Source organism: Zingiber officinale, chromosome 1B, assembly GCF_018446385.1.
Source record: "Zingiber officinale cultivar Zhangliang chromosome 1B, Zo_v1.1, whole genome shotgun sequence".
In the NCBI taxonomy this organism is placed as follows: Eukaryota; Viridiplantae; Streptophyta; class Magnoliopsida; order Zingiberales; family Zingiberaceae; genus Zingiber; species Zingiber officinale.
In genome coordinates, this window is record NC_055986.1 from 70,334,142 (window position 1) to 70,354,113 (window position 19,972).

Below are 19,972 nucleotides of genomic sequence, written 5' to 3' on the forward strand. Positions count from 1 at the left end.
CTAGAAGGTCACATGGTCGTGTGGCTTCACATGGCCATGGCCATCTCCTCCTTTGCTTCTTGTCACGGTCGTGTGGCTTCACATGGCCATGGCCATCTCCTCCTTTGCTTCTTGTCACGGTCGTGTGGAATCACATGGCCAGAGTCTTTTCCACCTCTGATAAGTGGCATGACCGTGTGAACTTCACACGGCCAAGCCCTTTGTTTTCACTTATTCTCTGAATCGTCTATGAGCATCATTTTCATCCCAAAAGTGGCTCCTGTTAACAAAAAAATATACAAAGAGCAAATCTCCGATAAAGAAGAATAATTATGTTGAACATATGATAAGAGGTGTAGAAATGCACAGATCAAGCTCAAATGATGTATGTGAATGTGCATTAAAATATGCATAAAAGTGTATATAATCTACGCACATTATCAACCAGTAGAACCTATAGGGTCTATAACAAATCTACTCTAAAAATCAAAGAAATAATCAATGTTATTTTTGATGAAAATATTAATCCTAACTTAAATAAAGAGATAATCAATTTTGAGAAAATAAATAATCAATCTAATTCAGCTCATTAGGTAGAAGAAAAACTAAAATAAGACGAACAAATAATAAAAACTACCTATAAAAAAACTAATTAAACAAATTAGTTAAATGAGCCTGGTTGGAGAGTTAAACTACTTTTTAGGACTACAAATTAAACAAATTAAAGAAAGAAACTATGTCCACCATGCAAAATATACAAAAGAACTAATTTAGAAATTTAGTATGGAAAGCTCTAAAGAACTAAAAACACCTATGGCAAGTACCATAAACCTAGATAGTGACCCAAATGGTAATTTAGTTAACTTCAAACACTATAGAAGTATGATGGGAAACATACTACACTTAACTAGAAGCAGACCCAACATATTATTTGTAGTAAGTATGTGCACTATATATCAAATATGTGCTAAAGAATCCCACTTATCAAATGTTAAAAGAATAATTAGACATATAAAAGGAACTGTAAATGTAGGAATGTGTTATCCAAGAATACTAAACTTTGAGTTAGTTGGCTATTCTGATTCAGATTATGCTGGTTATAAGTTAAATAGAAAGAGTACAAGTGGAGGATGTCAACTTAGGACCATAGTAAGCTGGTTTACTAGAAAGTAATATTGTGTTGCCTTATCTACTACTGAAGCAGAATACAGAGCAATGGACGAATGTAAATCTCAATTGTTATGGATGTCTCATACCTTAAAAGACTTTAATCTAGAATACAAAAATGTTAAAAATTTTATTGATAACATAAGCTCTATAAATCTAACTAAAAATCTAGTTACTCTAGAACTAAACACATAGAAGTAAAACACCATTTTATTAGAGACCATGCCACAAAAGGAAATATTGAACTAACTACATTGAATCTAAATCTAACTTAGCTGACATATTCACCAAACCATTACCTAAATATGAATTTATCAACTTATGAAAACAATTAGGAATGTGTTTTATAGACTAGTTTTTAATATGTATTTTTTAGATAAATTACTACTTATTAGTATTCAAAATTTGTCTTCAAAATTCCCCTTTCAAAGATTAGTTTTCAAATTTTGTTTTCTAAATATTTTTTTAGCATAGGATTTACCGTAAAATTTCATGCTCCTAGAGTTTAAGAAGTCAACATCTCACAAGCAAAGTAGGGTACCTTTCTTGTGTATTATGAAACATAAAATGGTGTTAGTGCGTCGTTATAAATCTAGGCTTTAAATACATACATTGATCAATTTGAGTAATTTAGCTAGTAACAATCTAGTTAGAGACAAATACTTAAATTGACTGACCTTAGTCAGCAGCTACTATCTTGTAGTAGTAAGCTAAGTACAAAGGTTGGACATCTCTTTAAGGACTATTTCCTAGATGTTTGTTTTTCAAGATGTTTTCAAAAATTATACATTTCATACATGCTTGGACTTATAGGAAAATATAAAGTTAAGGGGGAGAATAAACATCATTTTTAATTCATTTCAAGACCAAGTTTCTTCAACTAATTTCAAAAATTCATTCTTTCAAAACTTGTGTTTCAAAATTCTCTTTACAAAACATTTTCAAATTCTACACTTATGTATTTCTTCTTAGAAAAATTCATAACTCAAAGTTTCTTCTTAAAAATTTTAAAAAATTATTTTTCTTAGACAAATTTTCTAAAAACTAATTTTATAACTTGGTTTTTGGTTCACAATTCTTATTTTCAAAAATTCTTAGCTTTCTTCAAAATATCTTTCACACTATTTTTGAAAATTATACTGATAATGTATTTGTCCTTAAAAAATCTACAAAAGTCTGCTTTTCAAACCTTATTTTCAAATTATTTTTAAATTTCAAAACTTATTCCTTAGAAATTTTTTAAAAAAATTCAAACTAAACCTTTTGGCATAATATTTTCCTTGAGATTTTCAAATCATATGCTTAGAAAACTTTAGTTTCAAAGTTTTTCCAAAAAAAAATTTCTAACTCCTAAACTTAATCTTGGAATGTTTCAAACTTGTTGGTTGATATTACCTCTATTTTTGATATATGTCAAAGGAAGAGAGATAGTAAATTCAAGGAGAGTTATTAAACTCAAGGGGAGAGCTGAAGAAAAATACTTATTTACTTATCTTTGCATATTTCAAACTTGACTATGAACCTTGGTTGTCAAACATCAAAAAGAGGGAGATTATTGGTATAGAGTGCACCCGAATCAAATCTGAGTTTTGATAATGTCAAAGGTTCAAGTTGATGGTGCAACGGGGTCGGCAAGAGGGAAGGGGTGAATTACCTGCAAAATAAGAACTACCTTCCTCGTGCTTTCAACTCTAAAATAGCAACAATAAAATAAAAACAAAATAAAAGAAAGGAAAGAAAGATGAGTCAGGGATTTGACTTGGTTACAGACTAGGTGGTTGTTAATCCAAGGTGGTTGAACAGCTCTAATAGAAACGTCTCCTTCACTGTAGGCGGAGAAGCCTTTTTACACACTAAGAAAACTCAGATGTTGCTAGAAATTGAATACAGAGTTGATTACTTAATTCCTAGCTCCAGGAACCTTTATATAGCTCCTGGAAACTCTATCTCGAGTCTTGAGGGCTCCTCCAAAGGGGTTGAGGGTGCCTCCAGCCGAGGCATCAGATAAAACTTTATACAAATTTGAAACGGTCAAGTAGACTGGGTCGAGGGCACCTTCAATGTTCAGAGCGCCCTCAATGTTGTTGAGGGTGCCTTCAACGTTGAGGGCACCCTCAATGCTATTGAGGGCGCCTTCAACCTGCATGGTATAAATAACTTCTAGCTTCTCTTTTTCTTCTTCTTCCGAAGCTCTGATCACTTGGGTGATTTCGGTCAACCAAAATAGGGCTCACCCGAACCTAATTTCCGGCCTTCTCCTTGAGGAGGCTTCCGCTCCAGCTTCTCATCCCTCGAATGTCGCATACATTCTTCTCATCTACTGGTGCACTCTTCCGCAGCTCTTTCATCTTTCAGATACACTTAGCCCGTCAGCTCCCTTCCCGTGTTATCTTTCTCGCTAGATACGTCTTTCGCTCGACTTCTTGTGCTCTTAAGCTCCTGCACACTTAGACACAGGGATTAAAATTAAACAGGACCTAACCTGACTTGGTTGATCACATCAAAATAACCACGGGGTTCAACAATCTCCCCCTTTTTGATGTGCATCAACCCAAGTTCAAGTTAGGGTAAACCAAACAAGTAATTTAAAGAAATTACAAAACTAACATTTCAAGCATAAAGTTTTCAATTAAAAATAAATTGCAATACTAAGTATAGAATGAATTTATCTATCAAAATTCAGAATTTAAAAAAAAAAACTTGAAAATTTTTTTTAACTCCCCCTGAACTTGTACTAACTCTCTCCCTTTTATCACATCAAAAAATAGGGGGCAAATTCCCAAGTTAATGAAGTAAAGAACAAACTCAAATAATTGTCTAAGTTAAAACAAACTTTTAACACTATCTTTAAGTTAAAAAAAATTCAAATAATTGACAAGAATTTTAAAAGAATTAACCGATATTTTATGCTTTATCAAATTATCAATTAAATACTTAATTCGATAATCGGCTTCTAGGCTGTGGCGAGGCACTAGGCCTTCTTGGTTATTGGATCATCAACCACTTCTAGACAAAGCCTTTTAAGAAATTTCAATATTTAATTTCTTCTGAAAGCCTTGATTAACAGAAGTTTTACTCTAGATATGATTTTGGAACCCAATAGAGGTTCCTTCCTACTGGGTTAGTCAAAAACTTAGGGGGTACATATTCTTTAGGAGTTTTCCTAAGTTGACCTTAGTGATGTCTAATATACCAATTTAATTTACCATAAATTCTTAGTTTTGATTTTTAAAATTTATTCAAGCATGGATGATTATTTTTCAATTTATCAATTTCTATCTTTAATTTTTCATTTTCTAATTTTAAATTATCATATAATTGTAGAGGACATGCTGTTGCTAAATTTAATTTTAATTCAGCATTCCTTTTCTAGTTTAAACAGATATTTAGTAAGACTTTTAATAAATTTAAAAGACTATTTGGGAGATAAGGCACGTACCTCACTTACATCTATTTCTGATGCTCCCCCTTCATCTATGCTCATTTCTGAGTTGGTCTCATGTTCTTGCTGGATTGCTGTTAGAGCAACTCTAGTGTAGGCTTTGACTTCAGATTCAGAGGACGATGAATCATCCCATGTGGTCTTTAGGGTTTTGTGTTTGGAGGTTGTTTATCTTTTGTCCTTGTCCCTTTTCTTTAATTTTGGACAGTCATCCTTGATGTACCCTTCCTCGTTGTAGTTATAGCATCGGATCATCCTTTTATTTCGTTGATGCCTTCTTGACTATGATTAAAACTTATTAGATTTAAGAAATTTATTGAATCTTCTTACCAATAGAGTCATTTCATCTTCAGCGATGGATGTCCCAGACTCTTGATCTTCCGTTCTTGCTTTTAGGTCAATGTTGAGGTTTTTCTTTTCTATGTCTATTGAATTTGTAATTCGAGATTCATGAAGTTCGAAAGTAGAAAAAAGATTTTCTAGAGTACTTACCTCAAAGTCCTTAGAGATGTAGTATCCATCTACTAAGGACGCCCATTCTGAAATTCTCGGGAAGGGGTTCAGTGCATATCGGATTGAATCTCGGTTTGTTACCAATTCTCCGAGGTTGTTTAGTTGTGTTATCATCTCCTTAATTCTCGCATGGAGTTGCGCTACCTTTTCATCGTTGTTCATCCGGAGATTTATCAACTGAGTCTAGAGGATGTCGCGCCTTGCTAACTTCGCTTTTGAGGTACCTTCGTGGAGCTCCAGGAATTTTTCCCAGAGGTCTTTGGTGGAGTCGTAGCTTCCAATCCGACTTACCTCTTAGGGTGGCAGGATGTTGAACAGATGGAATTCTGTCTTTCCATTGGCCACGAAATCAGCTTGCTCCTTTTTCATCCAGTTGTATTCTTCCTTGTCTTTAGTTGTTGCAAAATCGTATTTCATAATTAAAAGAAAATCAAACTCTGTTTTGAAGAATACCTCCATTCTACATTTCCATGTTGCGAAGTCTCCGTTGAATTTCGGGTGATGAATACTTGCACCGGCCATCATCTTTATCTTTGTTGCTTCAAATGGCAGTTAGTCCTTCTGAGGCGGTCTGGCTCTGATACCACTTGTTGGTGCAGCGGGGTCGGCAAGAGGGAAGGGGTGAATTGCCTGCAAAATAAGAAGAACTACCCTCCTCGTGCTTTCAACTCTAAAATAGCAACATTAAAATAAAAACAAAATAAAAGAAGGGAAAGAAAGACGACTCAAGGATTTGACTTGGTTACAACCTAGATGATTGTTAATCCAAGGTGGTTGAATAGCTTTACTAGAAACGTCTCCTTCACTGTAGGCAGAGAAGCCTTTTTACACACTAAGAAAGCTCAGATGTTGCTAGGACTTGAATACAGAGTTGATTACTTAATTTGTAAAATACCGAAAATGGGTGAATCACCATCAGGGAATTTTTAGGAATTTTTAGAAATTTTCTGGGAATTTTTCGGAGACCATATGGTGTAGGTTACGGGGATAAATATTGGGCCCCGGGAAAGCCTGTTTAAGGTACCCCATTTAAATGAGGAAAAGTTTGTTTTTTTTCTTTCTTTTCCATTTTCTTTTCTTTTTCTTTTCTCCCCCGTCGAACCCGTGTCCGTGCCCTAACCTCCTCGCGCTGAGCCTCTTCTCCTCTCCTCTCCACGCCTCGCATTTTCCCCTGCACACAATACCTCTCGAAGTCATGGCCAAGGGAAGCCTCACACCTCTTCTCTTCTCCTTCTTCCTCCCCGAGCTGATCCTCTTCTTCCCCTTCCTCTCCGATTGACGTCGACCAAGCTTCTATTTCCCCATCTCTTCCTCTCTTCTGGCTGAGCAGCGCCAAGCTTTCATCTTCCCCGATCTTCGCCCGAAAACCCAAATGTCGAAGTTCCTTGTTCCCTCTACCCTAGCGCCGATCCTCCTTCCCTCTCTTCACGGACACCAGGAGCCCGCCGAAAATCGAGAATCCGAGCCCATCTTTTTTTCGTGCCCTAGTTCTCCACCGCCGATCGCGCTGGAAACCACCCCCGACCCGTGCCCTAGCTCCCGATTCATCACCTTCGGCCGGGCTATCATCTTCTCCTCCGATCATCAGGTTTCGGCTGGCTGTTGTCCTCTCTGATTTATTGATTTCACGTATCTTGCCGCACTTACCAGTGACCGATTTCCCCTTGTGCACTAGATTAGATCCCTCACCACCACCTCTGGCTAAGTTAGTATTTCGGCAGAGTCTCCTAACGTTTATATCATCCACCGGTCGCCGACAGAGAGGAAACAAGGGGGTATCAAGTACGTAAGGTATATTGGGTATTTGGATTTTTTTTTATTTTTTTATCCTGTGCTGAATTGATGGGCTGATCGCTGTGGTACAGTCACTGTGTGTTCTCCACAGTAGCTATTCATAGTTCCGGCAATGGATCTCCAGTAATGGGTACATCCAAGAGTTTTCGGCGACTGACCTGTCTGGTTGTGATCCAATCGGAGAGGTTTAGTGTTGAGGTAAGGAATAGAGGAATTGTTTCATTTGTAGTAGTGTACACAGGATTTGAACTAGGAAAGGTTAAGAATAAATTGTACTTGAATTTAATTAAGTTTAGGTTGATAATGCTAGTTGCAAATCCTAATTGGAAGGTGAAATAGTTAGAATTTGTTTAATTCAAGGATTTTAAATATAAAGGAAGGATAAGATTATTAAATAGGTTTGGAGATTTTTATTTAGTTATATAGCTAAATACATTATGTTTGATATCATAGGACTTTGATTCGAGACGGTGTCTTGATGAGGGATCTATTTCGGATACGATCCTCTTATTGGAGGCGGGTACTTTGACTTATCTTTTAAGATATTGTCATTTGATATGCATAGTAATATTTAACGAGCAGTAATATTTATGTTCATTTTTTGCATTGGTATGTCATTATCTATTACTTGAGCATGTTGTATTTATTACCTGCTTTGCATTCATGTTCCTTTGAATATTTATGTCCTTAAGGTAATGACATACCATGCCTGATTATTTTAAGGACATTGATTTATTTTATCTGACCTGTGTACCTACGATATTCTATTTGATCCATATACCTTTTTGGTATACATTATGTAGAGGTGGATAGGATCAGGATATTTCCATGCTTAGTGTCATGCATCATCTCACATAATTGCATGCTATGCGATAGTTGGCTCCATTTTTGTTGAGCACATTGTTAGTTACATGAATCTGCACACACAACCACTCATGGGTTAGTGGTTTTTATCAGGCAGGGTGTGTTGCAGCAGGTTGCTCTGTCAAGGGCTCCGTTGGTCCACTCATTGGTAGTGTGACGCAGCGTGGTAACAGGACAGGGATCCCTCTTCTGGATTGTCTCAGGGAGATGAGATCATTGTGTAACGCCCGCCCTTCCAGGTAGAACTAAGGCCACCCCGGAGGGACGGACGTCACTGAAACGTAGACATCAATTATACTAATGCATATGGATTCATGGCAGCGGAAGACTTATTTAAAAATTTTTTTATTCATATGCATTTAGTTTACTTATCATGGCATGTGAATCAAAGCATACTGAACATTATCATCATATCATCATTATTCTAACATGAGTAAAATATCATAAGTGTATGAAATACTAGCTGAAATCATCAGCATAAGCATAGGTCCAACATTGTTCACATGCATAACTTAGAGAATTCAAAGAAACTTAAATAGATCTATCCACCAGCACTTCCACACACATCTTCCTTGCCTTTCCTGCTCTGCTCCCCTTAAACAATCCATTCCTTGCCTTTATCTGCAGTACAAGGAAAACGTGTAGCTATAAGCCAAAGGCTTAGTGAGATCCTTGCCTACCCATAAATCCGAAAGAAACACATAACATAACATAACATGTAGAAAACATAGCATAGCATAACATAGCATGGAGAGTCATAACATAGAACATATCTTATCATGTAAAAACCATAACAACTCATAGTATCACATGAGGGAAAGCAGAACATAATATATCATATCACATAAGGAGCATAACATATCAAAGTCTATCATGTGAAGGTATATCATGATTCATATCACATTCTTTAAACACATATCATGAAGCCTACCATATCATGTAAACATGTATCATAACTCATACCTGTTCATAAGGGTGCATAAACATAATTTCATAAATATGTGCATGTAGATGCAGTATGTATATTTTTAAAACATGTATTATGGAATGCACATATGCATCATGCTTCTTTCAAAACATATAGTATACATACTTGAATATCATATCATCATCATCATGAGAAGGGCCCTGGCTTGTACCACATGTAAACATAAATACGCACAATCCCTAGGACAGGGTAGCTAGCCCCGAACCTACTAGGGATCTAGGTCCGTTCATAGTCCGTCGACCTAGGGGCGTACTGAGGAGCCCATCCCTTAACGAGGTCCGTTCATAGTCCGTCGACCCCGGGGCGCTTATGGAGCCCACCCTTGGTACAAGTCATACAAAGTAAAATATCATGCATATCATATCTCATCATATCATACATGTCATAATTCTTGTAATATCATTAAGAGAGCTCTTGATCCCAACTTAAGGGAAGCATCTCTTTACCATAGCATGAAGAGTGCTCTTGATCCCAACTTAAGGGAAGCAACTCTTTTCCATAACATGAAGAGTGCTCTTGGTCTCAGCTTAAGGGAAGCAACTCTTTAGGCTTTTCTTCTTACATAAGCCATTCATACATGCATTATGAAACATAACATGTTCTTATCATAACATAAAGCATAACATGTCATTTTCATATCATCAAACATGGCATATCATCTCATGAACTTAACATACATATCATGAACATGGCATATCATATCATGAGTCTAGCATATCATATCATTAACATGGCATATCATGTCATAAGTCTATCATGTCATATCATAAGCATGGCACATCTTATCATAAGACATAGAAATGCAACATATCATAAAGCATGAAAGCTTACTTCACTTATATATCAAAGACTACATATCATGAAAATGCCTAAGCATGTTTGGTTAGGTTTAACTCTTTCCTAACCCAATTTATCCATCTTGGCCGAACCATATCAGTAGGTTTCATCCTTATTTCATTTCATATTAAGCATAGAACTTTCCCACATAACATGTAAAACTTAATCTAAGCACATACAAGGTAATATACTTCATGAATAAGCATGTTTGAGTTTAAAACTCTAACCTTAACCCATTTATCTCAATTTGGACAAAACATATCAGTAGGGTTCTTATATCATTTGGTTCCATATGAAGCATAAAACTTATCCACATAGCATGTAAACTTGATCTAAGCACATACAAGGTAATATACTTCATGAATAAGCATGTTTGAGTTCAAAACTCTAACCTTAACCCATTTATCTCAATTTGGACAAAACATATCAGTAGGGTTCTTATATCATTTGGTTCCATATGAAGCATAAAACTTATCCACATAGCATGTAAACTTGATCTAAGCACATACAAGGCAATATACTTCATGAATAAGCATGTTTGAGTTCAAAACTCTAACTCTAACCCATTTATTTCAATTTGGCCGAAACATATCAGTAGGATTTCATATCATTCTACTCCATAAGAAGCATAAGTCTTAACATGTAACATGCACATTTAATCTAAGTTCCTATAGAGCATAGTACAAGTACCTACAAGGAACCATACTTCATGAATAAGCCTATTTGAGTTCAAAACTCTAACCCTAACCCTTTTATTTTCATTTGGCCGAAACATATCAGTAGGGTTTCATGTCTTTTTATCCCTTAGGAATCATAAAACTTAAACATGTAGCATGCACATTTAATCTAAGTACCTATAGAATATTGTACAAGTACTTACAAGGAACCATACTTCATGAATAAGCCTATTTGAGTTTAAAACTCTAACCCTAACCCTTTTATTTTCATTTGGCCGAATCATATCAGTAGAGTTCCATATCATTTTATTCCATAAGAAATATAAAACTTAAACTTATAACAAGCCCATTTAATCTAAGTGCCTACAAGGTATTGTACTTCATGTTCTAAGCATATTTGAGTTCAAAAACTTAAACCCTAACCCATTTATTCAATTTTGCCAACCATATCAGTAGGGTTTACCACCATTTCATTCCATATGAAGCATAAAGACCTTAGTTATAAACATGTAAAAATTCATACATCACAAAGAGGTACAACTAGTATGGTTTCTAACTTAAATTCTTGACCTAAGGCCTTATAATCAATTTGGCCGAACCATATAGCAAGGTTTCTCTTTTTTTTTTCTTCACGACATGAAGAATGAAGACTAAATTAACAACATATGAAATTCATATATCATAGAGTAGAAATTTAAGTATGTGATCAAAGAAAAAAACTTATTCTAGATCCTTTCTTCCATCCTTGGCCGAATCATGCAACAAGTTCTAAATCTCTTTTTTTTTTTTTATATAACATGAAGCATCTCTTATCACTTGTTAACCCTAAGTAACTACCTATTCTTTATCTTGACCATCTTCTTTCAAGAAAAGTTTTAGAGTTTCGAAAGAGAAAAACATTCTAAAAACCGAAGCTACTTGTACTGCAGTGAGGGGATACTCACATCCTTCGCTAAATTCTCTAAGGAGGGAACCTTGCTTGTGAATCCTTCCTAGAGGAGAGCTTCCTTGCTCCTTGGTCTCGGCAAGAAGAATAAAGGGAGAGAGAGGTCACGGTGAGGGAGAGTAGGAGGAGGATGAGAGCAAATGACAACTCATCTTTAATTTCCTCCTTTTATTCATTATTTAATTTCCTCCTTTTAATTTCTTTTACTCTCTTCATAATTAAGAGAAAAGTCTAGATACATCCCTTCTTGGTGAGTAAGAAAGGAATATTCTAGAGCATCTCTTCATTAGAGAGGGAGAAGACAACTCTCACTTCTCCTTCTTAAGAGAAGAGCCTTTTCTTCTTACATTTAATTATGGTTTCCCTCTCTTTCCTTACAATAATTTCTCTTGGTCTAGTGGTTATCTTATTCAGGTATATAATGAGAGATCTAGAGTTCAAGTCCTAGACCTTATGTATTTTTATTCCTATTTTATTTATTTAAGTGTTTGGCTAGGAGAAAAAATTCAACTAAAGCATATATATTTTTCTTTATTCTTTATTCATGATAGAATATTCTAGAATTTTGCTAAGGATCCTATGGGTGTTACAGTCTCCCATACCTCATAAAAGTTCATCCTCGAACTTAAAATAAGATTTCCGATAACTCAGAACTTCCTACTGAGCGCATCTGCTACCTTGTTTGCTTTTCCCGGATGATAAAAGATCTCGCAGTCATAATCCTTGACTAGCTTGAGCCATCTCCGTTGTCGCATGTTTAGGTCTTTCTGTGTAAAGAAATATTTCAGACTCTGGTGATCTGTATAAATCTTACACTGGACCCCATATAGATAATGCCTCCATATCTTGAGAGCAAAGACTACAGCGGCTAGCTCTAAATCATGTGTGGGATAATTCTTTTCATGCTCCTTAAGTTGTCGAGAGGCATACGCAATGACTTTTCCATTCTGCATAAGTACAGCTCCGAGTCCCAATCTGGAAGCATCGCTGTACATATCGAATCCCTCGTTACTTTCTGGAAGAGTGAGAATTGGGGCACTAGTCAATTTTCCCTTCAACTCCGCGAAGCTTCTCTCACAATTCTCCGTCCATTCGTACCTTTTGTTCTTCTTGGTGAGGGCCGTCATGGGAGCTGCAATTCTGGAAAAACCCTCTACGAATTTCTGATAATAGCCGGCTAGTCCGAGGAAACTTCGGATCTCACTGGCATTCTTTGGTCTGTTCCAGTTACTCACGGCTTCTATCTTGCTTGGGTCTACCATAATTCCATCCTTAGAGATCACGTGACCCAAAAACGACACCTGGTCAAGCCAAAATTCGCACTTTGAGAATTTGGCATACAATTGTCTCTCCCGGAGAATTTGTAATGTTATACTCAGGTGCTCAGCATGCTCTTCCTAGGTCTTCGAGTAGATAAGAATATCGTCGATGAAGACTATCACAAATTTATCGAGATATTCCGAGAACACTCGATTCATCAATTCCATAAATAGGGCAGGAGCATTTGTAACTCCGAATGGCATTACTATGAATTCATAATGTCCGTATCTCATTCGGAAGGCCGTCTTTGGTATATCATCTTGTTTCACATTCACTTGATGATAGCCAGATCTCAGATCAATCTTGGAGAAGACAGTGGCACCTTTCAATTGATCAAATAAGTCATCAATCCGAGGTAAAGGGTACCTGTTCTTGATTGTTACTTTATTCAGCGCTCGGTAATCTATGCACATTCGCATAGATCCATCCCTTTTCTTCACAAATAGTACGGGAGCTCCCCATGGAGAGTGGCTACGGCGAATAAGTCCCTTGTCAAGTAACTCCCGTAACTGTTCCTGTAGCTCTTTCAATTCAGCTGGCGCCAAACGGTAGGGTGCCTTAGAGATCGGTTTAGTTCCAGGAATCAATTCGATCTCAAATTCAATTTCTCTGTCAGGTGCTAACCCTGGCAGTTCATCGGGGAAGACATCTGGAAAGTTGCATACAACTCTGACATTCTATAGCTTCTGATCCTCTGCTCTACTTGCATCGACCACATGTGCTAGAAACCCCGTGCATCCATTGCTCAACAGCTTCCGTGCTTCCAGAGCTGATAGGAATTTCTCAGTCTCTCCCCTTGGCATTCCGCTAAATTCAAATATCAATTCTGCCTCGGGCCGGAAGACCACCTTTCTTTTACGGCACTCAATCGAAGCTCCGTATTTGCTCAAGAAATCCATGCCCAATATTATATCATAATCCTGCATATCTAGCACTATCAGATCACAGTATAGTTCCCTGTCTGCAATTCGAATAGGTGCGGCCCGCAGCATATGAGTGGATGGCATTACTTCTCCTGAAGGCAGGGTCGTTAAAAATTTGCCATCTAAGGCTTGCGGTGGCATATCTATCTTATTGGTGAAGGGTGTAGAGATAAACAAGTGTGTTGCCCCAGTGTCAAATAATACAGTAGCATACTGACTGAAAATGAGTATCTGACCTGTTACAACAGTCGAAGCGTTCGCCACATCTTCTCTAGTGAGGGAGTGGATCCTGGCATTCATCATAGCTGGCGGGGCTTCCAGTCTCCCTTGGCCAATCTGAGGGCCTGCTAGTGCAGCTTGCATTAGATGTAGTTGTGAGGGGGCACCACTGTTCTGGATACTCTGCTGCTGAGGTGTCTGCATCTGAGTAGGACAATTTCTGGCCAAGTGTCCTTCCAATCCGCAGCTGTAGCACTTATTCGTGCCCACACGATATTTTCCCGGATGCTTCTTTCCGCAGGTGGTGCACTGAGGAAACATAGGTTGCTTGTTCGCTGAACCACGCTGAGAATTGTTCCATTGTTTCCTCTTACCGTTGGAGTTTCCCTTCCAGTTGGTTCTGTTATGTTGAGGTTTCTGAACTTGACTCTTACCCTCATTCATCGCCTTCTGATAGTGATCAGTGATCAGAGCACTGCTAATTAATTCCTCGGTGGTCTGTGGTCTATTAATGCCGCCGGCCACATTTAGGGCTATCTCGGGTCTGAGCATTTTCAGCAATAGTCTGACCCTTTCTCTTTCTCTACTGACTAGCTCTGGACATAGGCGTGCTAATCGGTTAAATTTCTTCACGGCCTCATTCACTGATAGGTCACCTTGCCGAAACTCGGTGAACTCATCGTAGTGTTTATTGGTCACCCGCATATGGAAGAACTCTTCAAGGAATTCAGTCTCGAAGTCTGTCCATCTCATCTGATTCACTTGTCTCTTTGCTTTGACTCGGTCCCACCACATTCTGGCATCGCCTGTAAGGCAAAATGATACACACTTAACCTTCTCGTGTTCGGGCCAATCTAAAAGCTCCACGATGCTTTCCACAGTCTTAAGCCACGCCTGAGCATCCCATGGCTCACAGTTTCCGGAGAAGGCTTCTGGCTTCAACCTCTGCCACTGAATCAGGTATGCCTCTTTTCGGACGACTGGAATAGGAGCTACCGGTGGTACCGGTGCCGGAGGTACTGGTACAGCCGCAGGTATAATAGGTATCGCATTTGGGTTCCCTGGTGGTGTAACAGGATTCCCTTGCTGATTCATCAAAGCAGTGATCGTTTGTTGCTGTTCTGTGACCTGACGCTGGAGCTCGGTAATCACATGCATCAGATCGGGTGTAGGTACCGTCTCATTTGCTCGGGTAGTTCGTGTTCTAACCATGCTTTATCTTCAATAATCACAATAAGCTAATATAAGTTATCATTATTCATAACTAAGGCCACCCCGGAGGGACGGACGTCACTGAAACGTAGACATCAAGTATACTAATGCATATGGATTCATGGCAGCGGAAGACTTATTTAAAATTTTTTTTATTCATATGCATTTAGTTTACTTATCATGGCATGTGAATCAAAGCATACTGAACATTATCATCATATCATCATTATTCTAACATGAGTAAAATATCATAAGTGTATGAAATACTAGCTGAAATCATCAGCATAAGCATAGGTCCAACATTGTTCACATGCATAACTTAGATAATTCAAAGAAACTTAAATAGATCTATCCACCAGCACTTCCACACACATCTTCCTTGCCTTTCCTGCTCTGCTCCCCTTAAACAATCCATTCCTTGCCTTTATCTGCAGTACAAGGAAAACGTGTAGCTATAAGCCAAAGGCTTAGTGAGATCCTTGCCTACCCATAAATCCGAAAGAAACACATAACATAACATAACATGTAGAAAACATAGCATAGCATAACATAGCATGGAGAGTCATAACATAGAACATATCTTATCATGTAAAAACCATAACAACTCATAGCGTCACATGAGGGAAAGCAGAACATAATATATCATATCACATAAGGAGCATAACATATCAAAGTCTATCATGTGAAGGTATATCATGATTCATATCACATTCTTTAAACACATATCATGAAGCCTATCATATCATGTAAACATGTATCATAACTCATACCTGTTCATAAGGGTGCATAAACATAATTTCATAAATATGTGCATGTAGATGCAGTATGTATATTTTTAAAACATGTATCATGGAATGCACATATGCATCATGCTTCTTTCAAAACATATAGTATACATACTTGAATATCATATCATCATCATCATGAGAAGGGCCCTGGCTTGTACCACATGAAAACATAAATGCGCGCAATCCCTAGGACAGGGTAGCTAGCCCCGAACCTACTAGGGATCTAGGTCCGTTCAAAGTCCGTCGACCTAGGGGCGTACTGAGGAGCCCATCCCTTAACGAGGTCCGTTCATAGTCCGTCGACCCCGGGGCGCTTATGGAGCCCACCCTTGGTACAAGTCATACAAAGTAAAATATCATGCATATCATATCTCATCATATCATACATGTCATAATTCTTGTCATATCATTAAGAGAGCTCTTGATCCCAACTTAAGGGAAGCATCTCTTTACCATAGCATGAAGAGTGCTCTTGATCTCAACTTAAGGGAAGCAACTCTTTTCCATAACATGAAGAGTGCTCTTGGTCCCAGCTTAAGGGAAGCAACTCTTTAGGCTTTTCTTCTTACATAAGTCATTCATACATGCATTATGAAACATAACATGTTCTTATCATAACATAAAGCATAACATGTCATTTTCATATCATCAAACATGGCATATCATCTCATGAACTTAACATACATATCATGAACATGGCATATCATATCATGAGTCTAGCATATCATATCATTAACATGGCATATCATGTCATAAGTCTATCATTTCATATCATAAGCATGGCACATCTTATCATAAGACATAGAAATGCAACATATCATAAAGCATGAAAGCTTACTTCACTTATATATCAAAGACTACATATCATGAAAATGCCTAAGCATGTTTGGTTAGGTTTAACTCTTTCCTAACCCAATTTATCTATCTTGGCCGAACCATATCAGTAGGTTTCATCCTCATTTCATTTCATATTAAGCATAGAACTTACCCACATAACATGTAAAACTTAATCTAAGCACATACAAGGTAATATACTTCATGAATAAGCATGTTTGAGTTCAAAACTCTAACCTTAACCCATTTATCTCAATTTGGACAAAACATATCAGTAGGGTTCTTATATCATTTGGTTCCATATGAAGCATAAAACTTATCCACATAGCATGTAAACTTGATCTAAGCACATACAAGGTAATATACTTCATGAATAAGCATGTTTGAGTTCAAAACTCTAACCTTAACCCATTTATCTCAATTTGGACAAAACATATCAGTAGGGTTCTTATATCATTTGGTTCCATATGAAGCATAAAACTTATCCACATAGCATGTAAACTTGATCTAAGCACATACAAGGCAATATACTTCATGAATAAGCATGTTTGAGTTCAAAACTCTAACTCTAACCCATTTATTTCAATTTGGCCGAAACATATCAGTAGGATTTCATATCATTCTACTCCATAAGAAGCATAAGTCTTAACATGTAACATGCACATTTAATCTAAGTTCCTATAGAGCATAGTACAAGTACCTACAAGGAACCATACTTCATGAATAAGCCTATTTGAGTTCAAAACTCTAACTCTAACCCTTTTATTTTCATTTGGCCGAAACATATCAGTAGGGTTTCATGTCTTTTTATCCCTTAGGAAGCATAAAACTTAAACATGTAGCATGCACATTTAATCTAAGTACCTATAGAATATTGTACAAGTACTTACAAGGACCCATACTTCATGAATAAGCCTATTTAAGTTCAAAACTCTAACCCTAACCCTTTTATTTTCATTTGGCCGAATCATATCCGTAGAGTTCCATATCATTTTATTCCATAAGAAATATAAAACTTAAACTTATAACAAGCCCATTTAATCTAAGTGCCTACAAGGTATTGTACTTCATGTTCTAAGCATATTTGAGTTCAAAAACTTAAACCCTAACCCATTTATTCAATTTTCCCAACCATATCAGTAGGGTTTACCACCATTTCATTCCATATGAAGCATAAAGACCTTAGTTATAAACATGTAAAAATTCATACATCACAAAGAGGTACAACTAGTATGGTTTCTAACTAAAATTCTTGACCTAAGGCCTTATAATCAATTTGGCCGAACCATATAGCTAGGTTTCTCGTTTTTTTTTCTTCACGACATGAAGAATGAAGACTAAATTAACAACATATGAAATTCATATATCATAGAGTAGAAATTTAAGTATGTGATCAAAGAAAAAAACTTATTCTAGATCCTTTCTTCCATCCTTGGCCGAATCATGCAACAAGTTCTAAATCTCTTTTTTTTTTTTTTTATAACATGAAGCATCTCTTATCACTTGTTAACCCTAAGTAACTACCTATTCTTTATCTTGACCATCTTCTTTCAAGAAAAGTTTTAGAGTTTCGAAAGAGAAAAACATTCTAAAAACCGAAGCTACTTGTACTGCAGTGACGGGATACTCACATCCTTCGCTAAATTCTCTAAGGAGGGAACCTTGCTTGTGAATCCTTCCAAGAGGAGAGCTTCCTTGCTCCTTGGTCTCGGCAAGAAGAAGAAAGGGAGAGAGAGGTCACGGTGAGGGAGAGTAGGAGGAGGATGAGAGCAAATGACAACTCATCTTTAATTTCCTCCTTTTATTCATTATTTAATTTCCTCCTTTTAATTTCTTTTACTCTCTTCATAATTAAGAGAAAAGTCTAGATACATCCCTTCTTGGTGAGTAAGAAAGGAATATTCTAGAGCATCTCTTCATTAGAGAGGGAGAAGACAACTCTCACTTCTCCTTCTTAAGAGAAGAGCCTTTTCTTCTTATATTTAATTATGGTTTCCCTCTCTTTCCTTACAATAATTTCTCTTGGTCTAGTGGTTATCTTATTCAGGTATCTAATGAGAGATCTAGAGTTCATGTCCTAGACCTTATGTATTTTTATTCCTATTTTATTTATTTAAGTGTTTGGCTAGGAGCAAAAATTCAACTAAAGCATATATATTTTTCTTTATTCTTTATTCATGATCGAATATTCTAGAATTTTGCTAAGGATCCTATGGGTGTTACAGTCTCCCATACCTCATAAAAGTTCGTCCTCGAACTTAAAATAAGAATTCCGGTAACTCAGAACTTCCTACTGAGCGCATCTGCTACCTTGTTTGCTTTTCCCGGATGATAAAAGATCTCGCAGTCATAATCCTTGACTAGCTCGAGCCATCTCCGTTGTCGCATGTTTAGGTCTTTCTGTGTAAAGAAATATTTCAGACTCTGGTGATCTGTATAAATCTTACACTGGACCCCATATAGATAATGCCTCCATATCTTGAGAGCAAAGACTACAGCGGCTAGCTCTAAATCATGTGTGGGATAATTCTTTTCATGCTCCTTAAGTTGTCGAGAGGCATACGCAATGACTTTTCCATTCTGCATAAGTACAGCTCTGAGTCCCAATCTGGAAGCATCGCTGTACATATCAAATCCCTCGTTACTTTCTGGAAGAGTGAGAATTGGGGCACTAGTCAATTTTCTCTTCAACTCCGCGAAGCTTCTCTCACAATTCTCCGTCCATTCGTACCTTTTGTTCTTCTTGGTGAGGGCCGTCATGGGAGCTGCAATTCTGGAAAAACCCTCTACGAATTTCCGATAATAGCCGGCTAGTCCGAGGAAACTTCGGATCTCACTGGCATTCTTTGGTCTGTTCCAGTTACTCACGGCTTCTATCTTGCTTGGGTCTACCATAATTCCGTCCTTAGAGATCACGTGACCCAAAAACGACACCTGGTCAAGCCAAAATTCGCACTTTGAGAATTTGGCATACAATTGTCTCTCCCGGAGAATTTGTAATGTTATACTCAGGTGCTCAGCATGCTCTTCCTGGGTCTTCGAGTAGATAAGAATATCGTCGATGAAGACTATCACAAATTTATCGAGATATTCCGAGAACACTCGATTCATCAATTCCATAAATAGGGCAGGAGCATTTGTAACTCCGAAGGGCATTACTATGAATTCATAATGTCCGTATCTCGTTCGGAAGGTCGTCTTTGGTATATCATCTTGTTTCACTTTCACTTGATGATAGCCAGATCTCAGATCAATCTTGGAGAAGACGGTGGCACCTTTCAATTGATCAAATAAGTCATCAATCCGAGGTAAAGGGTACCTGTTCTTGATTGTTACTTTATTCAGCGCTCGGTAATCTATGCACATTCGCATAGATCCATCCCTTTTCTTCACAAATAGTACGGGAGCTCCCCATGGAGAGTGGCTAGGGCGAATAAGTCCCTTGTCAAGTAACTCCCGTAACTGTTCC

At 37.4% G+C, this 19,972-nt stretch overlaps 1 protein-coding gene across 1 annotated transcript; it reads right to left on the reverse strand.

Annotated features, from left to right (window-relative positions):
• Positions 1–210: 210 nt before the first annotated feature.
• On the reverse strand, positions 211–19,659 carry LOC122038821 (uncharacterized mitochondrial protein AtMg00860-like). Its single transcript, XM_042598773.1, has 2 exons — positions 19,067–19,659; positions 211–259 (listed from the first exon to the last, which is right to left on the reverse strand). Exons 1-2 carry the CDS (start codon positions 19,657–19,659, stop codon positions 211–213), a joined length of 642 nt encoding a protein of 213 aa, XP_042454707.1.
• Positions 19,660–19,972: the final 313 nt, after the last annotated feature.